The sequence below is a fragment of the Dermacentor silvarum genome, chromosome 3, assembly GCF_013339745.2.
Source record: "Dermacentor silvarum isolate Dsil-2018 chromosome 3, BIME_Dsil_1.4, whole genome shotgun sequence".
NCBI lineage: Eukaryota > Metazoa > Arthropoda > Arachnida > Ixodida > Ixodidae > Dermacentor > Dermacentor silvarum.
The window spans coordinates 129210862-129224732 of NC_051156.1; the positions used below are offsets into that span (position 1 = coordinate 129210862).

A 13871-nucleotide genomic window follows, 5' to 3' on the forward strand; every position below is an offset into this window, starting at 1 on the left:
GCTCATGAAAGTGTAAATCACACACCATGGATTTCGCAGGGAGTTCCCGGTCGGCACGAGTAATTGCTCTGTTGAACGCCGGGCGAAGCGTCGTATTGCTGGGAGCACACAAGATGTGGGGCGCCGAACTGTCGACATCTTTCAATAGCCGCTTGTTGCAGTCAGGAACGCAGCACGCCGGCATCGTCTGCTAATATCGTTAACAAACGGGGTGAGGGCTACAGTTTCGCGGATGACATGCTACCTGAAATCCGCCGGCAACAACCAACCACAGAATACACCAACGCTGCACCGCGTGTTTCGTCCGGCCAGTTCGCGTAGCCGGCTGGTGGGCAAGTGAAGCTGGGTGCGACGACAACGCCATGAAGGCGCGGGCGGGTGGCGGTTCCACCCAATGCCGCCGAGTTTTACAACTGAAGCTAGTCTAGTAATGTTGGGACTTACACCATCTCAACAGCAGGCATGTCCCGAGAAACGGAAGCTCCGAGGCCGACGGGCTCTTCGCAACTGTAAAAGGAGCCACCAAGCTTTGCGGGGACTGGCGGTGAGGACGTGGACGAGTGGTTGAAGCAGTACCGACGGGTGAGCAAACATAATGGCTGGGACTCCGTAGCTCAGCTGTCAAATGTGTTCTGGCTCACGAATACTGCTCTCATGTGGTACGACCACCACGAGAACACGCTTACGACCTGGGATACGTTTGTCCAAGAACTGAAAAAATGCTTTTGGGACTCCGCAACGAGAAAAAAGGCAGCTGAATAGACTCTGTCTCAAAGGGCCCAACTCTCTAACGAGACGTACTATCTACATAGAAGAGGTCCTCAAGCGATGTAGACTAAAGTCTACACAGTGGATCCACTATAGTGGATTCTGGCATGTCCGATGAAGATAAGGTGTGTCATCTTCTTAAAGGCATAGCTGAAGATGTATATCAGTTCTTGATAGCCAAATAAAACCTGGTATCTATGGCCGAGGTAATCCAACATTACCGTACGTTTGAAGCACTGAAGATGCGTGGCACCAAAATTTGGCCGTTTGGCTAATGTGCCTACATTGGCCGGCGTTGACGCGAGCACACCATCCGATCTGTCGTCGGTGATACGACAGATAGTCCGGGAAGAGCGCCTTCGGTGCCACGAAATCGGCCGTTGTAGTAGCGGCGACTCCCGAGGCAACGATCCCGGACCACCATATGCGTCGTCGCAACCCTCTAATTATGCAACGAACGTGGACCATTGTAGAGCTGTGCTTCCGTCTGAACCCACGAACCAGCCTCGCTTCAGCAACGAGCAGCAGCGCCGCACTTCTTATCCGGAGCCGCGGTACCGTACCACTTATTCAGGGTACAGAGAATACGACGATCATAACAGGTACCCCATGCTTGCTGGCGGAAATGAAGGCTTTGAGCCGCACCGTGAATTGCGACCTCCTCGTGTGTGCTATAATTACGGTGTCCCTGGCCACATCGCCAGGTTTCGCGACCGCCGCCGACCTTTCCGAGAAGAACCTTCACGAGGGACGTGCCATTCAAATTATTGACCCTTTTTCACGTCATGGTCTCCATGCCCGCCAACCAATCGCGGACTTCGTCAAGGTAGCTTCCGGAGCTATCCCCAGCCTCCGATCGCAGCTTAACGCTACCGCCTGCTCCACGTGCTTGGCGGTCTCCATCGCCGCGGCGTCGCCTACTATCCCCACCACCGGAAAACTAGGTAGTGCAACTGATGGGGGTGAGGTCGCTGGATACCATTCACTGCCAACCGACATTCCTGCGCCAGTTTTCATGCTGAAAAACAAAGTTCACGTGCTTGTTGACCATATAACTACAATGGCTCTTGTGGATACTGGGGCACCAATTCCCGTGATGAGCGTAATTTTAAAGCTCAACTGGGGCAAAAAGATATATCTTGGAACAATATTTCCATGTTTCGTAGTGTTAGTGGTGACACGTTGTGCCCGGTCGGTGCTTGTACTGTGGATGTATGTTTGTGAGCCAAAGTATTTACCACTGAATTCGCTGTTATTCCTCGATCAACGCATGGTGTTATTTTAGGCATCGATTTCTTGCAGGAGTGTGGTGCAACCATTTAGTGTCGAAGTGGGGAGCTTTCGGTACAACATGAGATTAGGGCAGGACTCACGGAGAACTCTCCACGTCAAGAAGGTGCCTTTTGTGTTTCTGAGGACATCGTCATTCCCTCACTATGCGCTGTATGCGTTCTGGACATTTGCTCTGGTACCAACCCCGCCACATTTGATGCCGCAACGGAGCCTCTTCATTCGGCCTGTGTAAAGAACGTTTTGGTCCCGCGTTGTTTAGTGTCGGTAGTTGAAGGGCAGTCTGGATTATGGGAAATGAACTACGCGGCCCAGCCCATACTTCTCCCTTCTGGAATGAAGCTCGCTTTCTTCGAAGAAGAGGAACCGGCGTTACTGGATGTACTGGGAGCTGCAGACGAGTCCCTCCATCCCTGTTGAACGAACTAGAAACTACTTCAGATGGTGAGCAAATCGCTCAGCACGAGTGAGCGCTACACGTTATTGGATGTTCTATCCAATCAATCGCAGGCGTTTCACTTTTCAAACACTGAAATGACGGCCCAAACTCCGAAGTATCGAATACGCCATCGTATAAATACCGGATCAGCGCACCCTATACGACAGAATCCGTATAGAGCTCCCTGCGGAGCGCAAGATAATTCGCGAGCAAGTTCAGGAAATGCTGCACAAGGGGATAATTCAGGAGTCCGTGAGTCCCTGGGCTGCATCTGTCATTCTAGTTAAAGAGAAAAACGGCAGTTGGCGATTTTGCGTCGATTATCGGCGGCTAAACAACCTTACCAGGAAAGATGTCTACCCACTTCCGCGTATAGAGGATGCCTTAGACTGCCTTCATTCGGCTTCTTATTTTTCTTCTGCAGACTTGAGATCCGGCTACTGACAAATCCCGATGCATGCCGAAGATGAGGAAAAAACTGTGTTCGTACCATCTTTTTGAATTCAATGTCATGCTGTTCCGCTTGTGCAACGCACCCGCCACCTTCGAACAATTCATGGACACTATTCTGCGAGGTCTAAAGAGGGAGATATCCATGTGCTACCTCGACGATGTTATTTTTGGGCGCACATTTCACGAGCATAACACGCGTCTCGGTATTGTACTCAGCTGCTTACAGAAGGCTTGTCTTCTGCTCAACTCTATCAAGTGTCATTTTGGTGAGCGCCGAGCCTTGGTGTTGCGACATCTTGTGGACAAAGACGGCGTCAGGCCTGACCCTGCGAAGACAGAGGATGTTGAAGCATTTGAACCACCTCAGTCTGTAAAACAACTTTGCAACTTTATAGGGCTCTGCTCCTATTTTAGGCGGTTCATTTGTCGATTTTCTGACGTCGCTTATCCCTTGACAAGCCTCCTGCACAAGAACACCGCTTTCAAGTGGACGCCTGATTGTACTGCTTCCTTTCGACAGCTGAAGTTTCTGCTGACGTCGTGACCAATCCTCCGACACTTCAATCCTTCCGCGCCAACAGAAGTCCAAAGAGATGCGAGTGGTGTAGGTCTTGGTGCTGTTCTGATTCAACGCTTGGATTACAAAAAACACGTCATCGCCTACGCAAGTCGGTCATTAAGCAAACCCGAGCGTAAATACACGGTGACTGAGCAGGAATGTCTTGCTGTTATGTTTGCGGTGCAGTGATTTCGGTCGTACCTGTATGGGCGTCACTTTATGATCGTCAGCGATCATCATTATGTGTGCGGACTCGTGAATCTTCACGATACATACGGACGCCTTGGACGATGGGCCCTGCATCTGCAAGAGTACAGCTTCACTGTATCATACAAGAGCGGCCGACGACATGTTGATGCCGATTGCCTTTCCCGGGTGCCTCTTAGTACAACGGAATGTGATGCCGACGGTTTCGACCACCTCATCGCATCCGTACACCGTGTTTCCCAGATGCCACAACCTTCGAAAGAGAGCAACGTGATGATCCGAAGTTAGAACCACTTTTCCCTGCCACGAAAGAGTCGACATCATGTAGTTTTTGTGTTCGGGTGGACTGCTGTGCAAGAAGAATTTCTCGGCGACAGGTGCACGGTTTAATCTTCGGTTTTGCGCGTCGTGCACGATGATCCAACTTCAGGTCATTTAGGGTCCACCCGGACACTCCATCGTGCCAAAGAAAGATTTTACAAGCCTCAAATGCGCAATACAACGGAGACATACATAGCTACTTGCGCCGAGTGTCAAAGTCACAAGAGACCTACCGCAGCTCCAGCCGGTTTCTTATAGCCTGTGGTGCCGCCCAGTTCCCCCTTTGAGTAAGTAGGCATCGACCTCGTATAACCATTCCCACGTTGTTCCAAAGGCAAGCGCTGGATCATAGTATGTGCCGATGAATCGGTTCTGTGAGACGGCAGCACTATACCCTCTGCAACTGCAGGCGCGGTTTCACAGTTTATGCTGCATTACATTAAACTTCGTCATGGTCCCCCTCGAGTGATCATTAGCGACTGTGGCCGTCAGTTCACAGCTGATGTTGTTGAAGAACTTCTACGTTTGTGCGCCTCCAACTACGACATTCAACACCTTATCACTCGCTGACCAATGGTCTGACAGAACGCACGAACAGAATACTTGTGAACATGATTTTCATGTACGTAAGCTCGGACCACAAGAAGTGGGATGAAGTACTGCCGTTCGTCACCGCGCTACATGAGACCACTTGATACATTCCGTTTTTTTTTCTTTACGCTCGTCCGCTGAGGTTCACTTTGGACACTATCTTTCCTTTCGGTAGTCACGAGACGCTTGTATAGCGGAAACTCTCTGCCGTGCGGAGGAGGCTCGGCGCCTCGCTCGATTACGTACTCTATCTTCACAAAAGTAGTACAAATCCCGATACGATAGTCAGCACCGGCAAGTCACTTACGATCCGGGTGACCTAGTGTGGCTATGAACTCCCGTGCGTAAACGCGGCATATGTCAAAAACTGCTCGCTGACTATGTTGGACCATTTATTGTGTTTGAGCGTCTCAGCGAGGTGAATTATGTGATTGCGCTCCTCACTTCCAGTGGAAGACGGTCAGCCAAGACCAACATCACACATGTAGCCCTCCTGAAGCCGTTCACTCAACGAAAGCTCCACTTACTTCTCGCCCGGAGGGCTTCGTCTGCGAGAGGAGCCATGTTACAGTGTGTCAAAAGTAGTGGAGCAACAGCAAAAACAGCAACAACAACATTAGGCGAGCCGCGAGGAAGAGAAGGACGACGTGCAGTATCGGCACCCACTTGCCCTACGGCACCCTCATATAAACGCCTTCAATACACCCGGTAACAATATATAACGAGATCGAAGAACAATTTAAAAGTGCGTTGAAATGTCAAGGGCAATTTCTCAAGACATTGCGTTTTGTAATACAGACAAAAAAAATTAGGCTTCCGTCAGCACTTAGTTTCTATAGCATGTATACACGCTGCAAAGACAATGCAAAGTTACGGCTGCCTATTATTTCAAAATATAGTCATTTCACCGTAACGAACATAATTCCGCTAACGTGCAATCATTTAATTTTGCCCAGTTATACAAAAAATAAAATTTCATTTTTTTAATGACCAGGCTCATTCGTGAAATGTCACAAAGTGGGTCACTTTGTATATTTCACCATAGAGAAACAAATTAAACAAGCGGATACACTCGGCGAAAAGAGGCAACAGGAAATACGTCATGCTAGTTTTAATGCAATCCGTTATCTGCATGCCGTGAGCATCGGAAAAAAATAATGAGAAATGCAGTTAACAGACAACTTTACGTTTTTTTTATTCTTTACCGCTAAAGCTAAAAAGCTTTACGTATTATATTACGCCAGTTATTTTCATTGTGCTTACTAGCGATAGGCCAATGACACACCGGACGTGCCAGATGCATGCGTCATACGCCAGACACGCCATCGAAACCAGCGAGGCCGGCTGGGCATGTGAGCGTTCGACTGTTCGGCGACCCGTCTGTCAATGTTCTTTTTTATGTTGCCAGGTTTCTTGGGCTCTCGGCGTATTTCTGCGTTCCTTCTGCATTTCGACATGACACCACTGCACTGCTGGACTACGTCAAGTTGAGAAATTTAGTTTGACAGTCGTCGCTGCATTTCAAGCAATATAGGCTTTCGGCACAGCACCGATGGTTGTGACGCAGTTAGCAAAAACTACTCGGCCGTCGTGGCCAGTTAGTTACTGAATCGTACTCGGATATACTTGCGACGCTTTCTATGGGTCGCAACATTATTCTACCTTATTTCGGTACTTTTTTTGGTACATTCGCCGCACCTGGCGTTGTGACGCAGTTAGCGAAAAGGTGCTCGACCATTGGATGCCGTTAGTTTCGCGTGAACTGAATCTTTCTAGAACAAGTTTGTGGTGATTTCTCTGACCGCCAAGATTATTGTAACTAATTTCGCTACTTTTGGGATACTTTTGAGGCGCAGTTGGCACACCTGGCGTTGTCACGCAGTTAACTAGAAGCAGCGAGGCCGTGGAGACGCAGTTCGCTTTACGGGGCCAAGTCTTACGGGGCCAAGTTGGAATATGGAAAATAGTCAGAGATATAGTAGGATTAGAGGATAAGCATATGTTACTCCCGAAAATGTGTCCCCTGAGATTGCTAATAAATTTAATGATTATTTCTCAAAAATAGGTGAGGATATACATTGACAGGCTGTCCTTGAAGTTCCAACAACCATTGTCCGGAGAAGCGTGAACAGTGAATTTGATTTTCGTGAACACTTGAGGAAATAAAATGTATCGTGGATAAATTGTCAGTTAATAAGGCATCCGGACTTCGCGGTATTCAGATTAGGATCCTGAAAAACAATATTGATGTCTTATGCATACCCCTTTGTCACGTGTTTAACCATGTGATAAGTAGTAATTCTTACCCAAATATATTGAAAGTTACAAAGGTTATCCCTGTGTACAAAACTGGCGATACGAACCACGCGAGTAGTTATAGACCAATTTCAATTCATAGTGAAGTTAGCAGACTACTTGAAAAACTCATTTTACTACAGTTAAATCCATTTCTAGTAAGCAATAACATTATCTGCCCGCAGCAGCATGGCTTTGTTGTGGGTAGATCTACATCAACCGCAGTTCATTATCTCTGCTCTTAACAAACAGAAAATTGCTGTGTCAATTTTTCTTGATATAAGAAAGGCGTTCGATACAGTCTGTCACTCCATACTGTTACAAAAACTGGAATCTTATGGTATTGATAGAAACACGCTTCAATTCATCGACAGCAATTTCAAAGCACGAAGGCAACAAGTGATAATTAATAAACATCACTCCGCTTTCACCGATGTCATATGTGGTGTACCACAAGGCTCGATTTTAGGCCCTATTCTGTTTTCATTATACATTAACGATTTACCGCACGCACCTAAGTTGACACAAGTCTTAATGTATGCTGATGACACCGCCTTAGGTCACTCAGGTGACTCGCTCTCATCATTGCAAGACATTACATCTGGCGAACTACTAAAGGTAGGCCACTGGTTTTCAGAAAATAGACTAGCTCTAAATACTGATAAAACTAAATATATTATATTTCACTCCAACAAAAAATACTAGATTACAGTACCTTTAATTTGACTCTAGCGAACCGAACTCTGGATCGTGTTGATACTTTTAAATATTTAGGAGTTCCTTTAGACTGTCACTTGCATTAGAGAGAACAAATAAACCTTGTCTATAGAAAGAGAGAGAGGTCATAGGGGAAAGGCAGGGAGGTTAACCAGGCTGAGCCCGGTAGGCTACCCTGCACTGGGGAAGGGGGATAAGGGATTGAAAGAGGAGAAGGAAGAGAGAAGTTCACAGTTCACACCTTGTACATGTACAGTCAAGCGTTCATAGCTGATTTTCATCACAGGCGGTCATACAGGCTTGTGCAATTCAAAAAACGCAGCAGCGCCTTTGTAGCCCTGTACATAGAAGACGCACGAGGCCAAGGGCCCAAGATCTTCTCCTCCGTAAAAGGCCTGTCGTCTAAGTGCCCCAAAGCAGTCCGAAGGGCAATCCTCTCTTCTTCGTATCTAGGACAGTCACATAAGATATGTCTGGCGGTTTCCTCAATACCACATGTGCTGCAGTTGGCACTGCCCGCCATTCCAATTACGAATGAATAGGAGTTTGTAAAAGAAACTCCTAATCGCAGGCGGCACAGTAAGGTTTCATCATGTCGTTTAAAACCGGGTAAAAGTTGCAATTGCATCTGTGGGTCCATGGCATATAAGCGCCGGTTAGTAAACTCTGGTGTATTCCATTTTCTTAGAGTTATAGAATGGGCCATAGAAATATCGCTTTCAGCTCTTACAACCTGGCCCGTGCCCGGCAATATTTTTCCTGTGCTTTGATTCGTTGCGTATATTTTTCTTTATTTCATACCAACCTGGGTTATTGTTGTGAAATATGGGGCCTAACATATAAAACTTAACACATATACTGCAGTTGCAAAAGCGCACCCTAAGAAAAACCGGCAGATAACACGCCCTGTGGGAATCGATCTTATGCGAAGCAGTGTGCGGGGAGCCTACCAAGTTAACGAAACGACCACGAAAGCCCCAAAATGTAGGCGGCTGTTTCATGACCTACATGACACGCATGTCGTGACATGACATGATACTCAGATCATGAGATGATTTGTTAATCCTCAGGAGTCCCTTTAGCTATGCCTAAGAGACCTTAATGCCTCGGCTTAGAGACCTCGGCTGCGGGAGGCTGTGGGTTCGATTCCCACCACCGCCGGGTACCCACTGGTTCAAAAGGGTACAAGCGTACCCCGGCCTAGCGTTCGGCTTCCTTCAGGGGTGATACGCTTGGGAAAGGAGCCTGTGCCCTGAATTCCCGTCGAAACCAACGTGAGCACGGAAAACAACGTGAGTCATAGTCATGCTCATGACTATGGCTTCTGCCACCATCCATTAGTGCTTCCTTCACTTAGTACCCACGTCCCAACCCATTTCAGTGCTTCCTGAGTGTTAATCGGTTTTGCTGAGTCATTGTCATTTTTGCTGAGTCATGCTCATGACTATGTGAAGAAAAAGGCTAAAGGTTGATGGTCGTAGTCATAGTCATGAGCATGACTATGGCTTTCGCCTTAAGGTCCCTTAGGTGTAGCTAAAGGGACTCCTGAGGACTCATGACATGAATGTCATGAACGGCGTGTCATGTAGGTCATGAAAGAGCCGGCTACGTCTTGGTGCTCTCATGGTCGTTTCGTTAACTTGGTAGGCTCCCCGTACACTGCTTCGCGTAACATCTATTCCCACAGGGCGTGGGATGCGCCGGCTTTTTGACCTTCGTATCCTTTCTTTTACGGCTTCAAGAAATGATAAAATCACTTGTTTAGTTCATAATATACTAAACACCAAATTCCCCTTGCCCAACACCATATATTTACCTTCCCACGTGCAAACACCAGACAAGCAACTAACTTTAGCTTAAACCTTCCTTATTGCAGCAATGTCTAACGCCGATTGATTATTCCAGTTTTTTGGCGCTATAACATGGAACACTGTGCCTGTGGAAGTAAAAGTAACCAGAAAATTTCAGCTTGCATGCAAACGCTTCTTGCTAGACAAACGTATTAACACCTCCTTTACAAATTAATACTTCTTCATGTAAGCAATGTTATTATTCACTTAGAAAATATCTACGTGGTTGACCTATACCTGTTATTTCAGTATTGGACCAGGTACTATCCACGTGGGCTAGTGGTCCAAATATTTTGTATGCATTCTTTGAATTGTATAATAAAGCTTATTTTGACTGATTGGTAGATTGATTGATTGAAAATGAAAATGAAAATCTTTACAAATTATAAACCCAGGTGTTACTTCTTGCCTTGTAGCGGCGCTGCCCACCCAGGAGTTTCTGTCGAGAAGCAGGGTGATGATAGTCAGGTTGACCAGGATGAGACCAAAGATTACCAGGCACAGGCGGAATCCGAATATGTGCGTGGTGTACTCAAGCAAGTAGGGGAACACCATGGCCGAGGCTGCTGCACCAGCGTACATGATGCCATGAGCTGTGCCACGGTACTTGCTGAAGTTCTGGCTAAGGAACACCTGCAGCGAGCTGAATACCAGCCCGATGCCGATTCCTGAAAAAAAAAGAAGAGCGTAGCACACGAGGTTTCATATTTCGTGAACTTCACGTAAACAATATTATTCTCGTGACTAAGACACCGATGTCATTCACCGCAAGTAGCTCTTTGGAGTGCATATTATTCATCTTTACCTTTTTTATGACTGGACCACCATGGTCGACACTTGCCCACACTTGCGACACTTGCCGATACGCAAGTACCACTTTTGCCTGGTTGTTTAACCAAGAATGTCGTTTATGTTTTGAATACTGTAATGTTTATTGAGCTCACTACTGCATCTCCGTTATGAGCAGACGCTCAGAGTAAGAAATCACACGCGTGAATTTTTGCTAAGAAGAAAACGCCGTTCCAGGTACTTGCCGTTTCGGGTTCTTCGACGAAGTGAGATGAAGCGAGCAAACTGACATGGACTTAATTGACTACAGTCGCCACTTAGGTGGTCGCTGTGTAAACAACTGCTATGAACTTGCGCTTGCGCAATCAGGTATAAAGTTTGCGTTGCATGTCTACCTACACTAAAAACAAAAACAAATTACCAAACTTGTTTCACAGCCTTTCGAAATCGTTGGAATACTCGCATATAAAAAAGGGGAAAACTTCTGTAGCCGTAAACGTGGGCAGCCGTTAGGACAGAGGTTCTAGACGAATCTTTACGACACCGCAGAATACAGGCACTGTCGAACGCCATGGATTTGACCATGTCATAAGAGGGCTATGCGTCACCTCTTTCACAACACTTCCGCAGAGATTTCGAGTCAACGTTTTTACAGCGGAGCTGTGTATGCCTACACTCCCATAGATTTTTCAATGTCCGCACCTCAAAACACCCGCGCCCTCTATGAGGAGGTAAAGTAAACCAGTAAGGCGTGTACTGACACCTGGCGTAGCAAGAGGAAAGCTAAGAAACCCCCCAATATATAGAGGTTCATACAATTATCGCTAGGGGGAACTCTGGCGCTGGTGTAAGCGAGAGCTGCAATCGGTGCGGTTTAGCCATCGTGGGAATTATGGGAAGTACATGTAACTGCTTATATTTCGTCCTTCTGGCTTTAAACGTCTCTTCGACTTTGTGAATTCGTCATTTTCAACAAAGTACTGGGTAAGAAATAATTAAATAAGCATTAATAAAATCATCCCCAGCAGCATTCAAACGCAGGACCTCTAGCTCAAAAGCGGGACTTTGAAACTACTACGCCACGGACGCTTTTTTTTTCTTTGTCTTTTTGATGATGTGGATAGTGGCGTGTGGCGGTGCCAAAACAAAGTGCGTGAAAAGCCAACTCGAAGTGATAGTGATTGTGGGCAGCACCAAGAAGAGGATTGGTGATGATGATAATGGAGGAAGACCACCATGTGCCATGAACAAAGAAGTGGCACGAGAGCACGCAGAGCGTGAGAGCGAGCGGCAGCATCGAACGCAAGCTCGCAAAACGGCGGCTCCAGGCTCGGGTACCGGTGACCGGGTGTCCAGCTACCGTGCGGACCTGGTCGGGGATCCAGTTCGTGGCTGGGCTTTCCTGCGCACCAGCGGCCTGCTGTGATAGCGGCCTGGTGCAGTGCTTCATGCTGGGGACCGGAACACCTGCGCTACCAGCCTGCTGAGCGAGCCCGAGGACTGGCAACCGGGTGTCCTGCTACCGTGCGGACCTGGTCACAGATCCGGCTCGTGGCTCTGCTCTCCTGTGTACCAGCGGCCTGCTGTGATAGCGGCCTGGTGCAGTGCTTCCTGCTGGCCACCGGGGCGCCTGAGCTACCTGTCCGCCGACCGATTGTGCCGTTTTAGCAGCCAAGGCGTTGCAGGTCAGGCATTACTGGCCAGTACAGCAGTGGCCTGGTGTTCTACCGGCCTGCTGTTTTTCTCCTGCAGTACTGTGCGCGGCAATCACGATGGCACAAGGTAATAGTGTCCAAGAAACACGAAAAACCGTTCACATCTTTGTCAGAGTCTGGAGTAGAGCATGTCGGTGCAGGTACACTGAATTATGTTACCCGCTCCCAGACCAACCGAACCGCGGATGTATCAATCCTACGTACAGGTCGTTCATTTGTTAACCGCGCACGCCAAGCAACGCCAGATGTGCTGCGTCGTGTGAGGACAACCGCTCCTATGTGCGTGGTATAACCTTGTACAAAACGATTATCAGCTATCGCAGATCTTTGTAGGATCTTAGAATGGAAACGAGCTGTCGAATTGCCTGAATTAACTTTTTGATGATTCAGTGGAAGGTTCGGGACATCCGTCTGCTCGTCTCCGTTCACATTTGATGGTGAGTGAATAAGCGCTTCATTATGTCTTACAGGCGATTTATTGTTATGCCTTGGGCTTACCTGACATGATGAAGTGCTCACGCTTACGTCATGTACCGTTGGAGTCATGGCCTGGATACTAGGCATTTTCTTTGACATCCTAGGTGAGTCCACTCTCATATATTGAGAAAGATTGGCTGGGTGAGTATTCTGGCAATCTCTATTGCTGATTATACCAGAGTACAAAGATGCGTCTTGTTTAGTGTCATGTAGAACGGGGTTCACATGCACTTTCGTTTGCACAGCAGCCTCTTCAGTTGAAGAGCATGAATCTAACAAACAACCTAAACCTAAAGACTGCTTTGATAGTGAGTCACAGTTAAACTCTTGTGATTTATCTTTGTGGTGTAGGGCGGTTCTTGCGTTAGCTTTGTCAACGTTGTGAGCTTCGTGATCATGCGAAACATACAATGTTTGCTCACGTGACAAGCAACCTTGAGCCACCTCATCGCCCGTTTTCAAACCTAATGACTTGGTTGCGGGAGGCGGGGAAGACAAGGCAATAACCCCATTTTGAGCTTCACCATCGGATAGAGTCATGCTGCCGAAAGTCGTAGCGCTTGTGATCGCTTCACGAGCTGCGATCTGCAATTTAAGAACGCACAGCTCTTCTTCATGACGCACTCGCTCAGCTTGAAGCTGCATTGCATTGCGAGCTTTTTCCATTTCCCTCTCAGTAGCACGCCTCTCACACTCCAATGACCGCTGATGTTCCACCCAGTCTCTCAACTCCGCTTTCTCTAGTCCCATGCTCTCACCTAGCTCGATTAGTTCTTTAATATCCATTGCCTTTCTGTCCTTGGATGCAAGTTTACAACCTGCCTCGTCCTGTCCAGTGGCTACGCGCTCAAACCTCTGCAGATACGCGTGGAGGTCGTCGCGTCGTTCATCAAACAGTGGCAGTAACTTCTGGGGATTGAAACAGGGTAGCTTTGGTGACGGTACGGGCGCGGCTGGGGCAGATATCTCGCTCTGCGCTCCTTCTTGAAGCTTGAGCTTCAGCTGCAAGATTTGTGGCTGCCTTTCGTCGGCTAACCGCTGACTTTCTGCTGCTCCTTTGGATGTCTCTAGCTCAGCTACTCGTTCGTCCCTCTGCCTAGCCTGTTCTTTTTCAATCCACTCGCAAAGTTCTGCGCAAGACAAGCCTAACTGCGCTGCAGTGGCGGCTAATTTGTCTAAATCCATATCGGTGGTCTAGTGCTGCGTGTATACACCCGAATGCCGGTCTCCGCGTATCCTGGCAAGCTCGCGAGATTGTGATGAGGAAACACAACGACAAACTTGCCGGTGTTTCCAGTTGGGCCCAGGATCCTTTAATAATGACACGGCAGACGGGAGCTTGCTACACGAAACACAGACTTTAACAGACACGCTAGCACGATACAGACTATTTACATACA

General features: G+C 47.7%; 1 protein-coding gene across 1 annotated transcript in view; it reads right to left on the minus strand.

The window, feature by feature from the left end:
• Positions 1-13871, minus strand: part of LOC119444785 (uncharacterized) — a 54430-nt gene that overhangs the window by 10751 nt on the left and 29808 nt on the right. Inside the window, 1 exon segment of the mRNA XM_049664736.1 lies at positions 9882-10158. Coding sequence (XP_049520693.1) covers positions 9882-10158 — 277 coding nt within the window.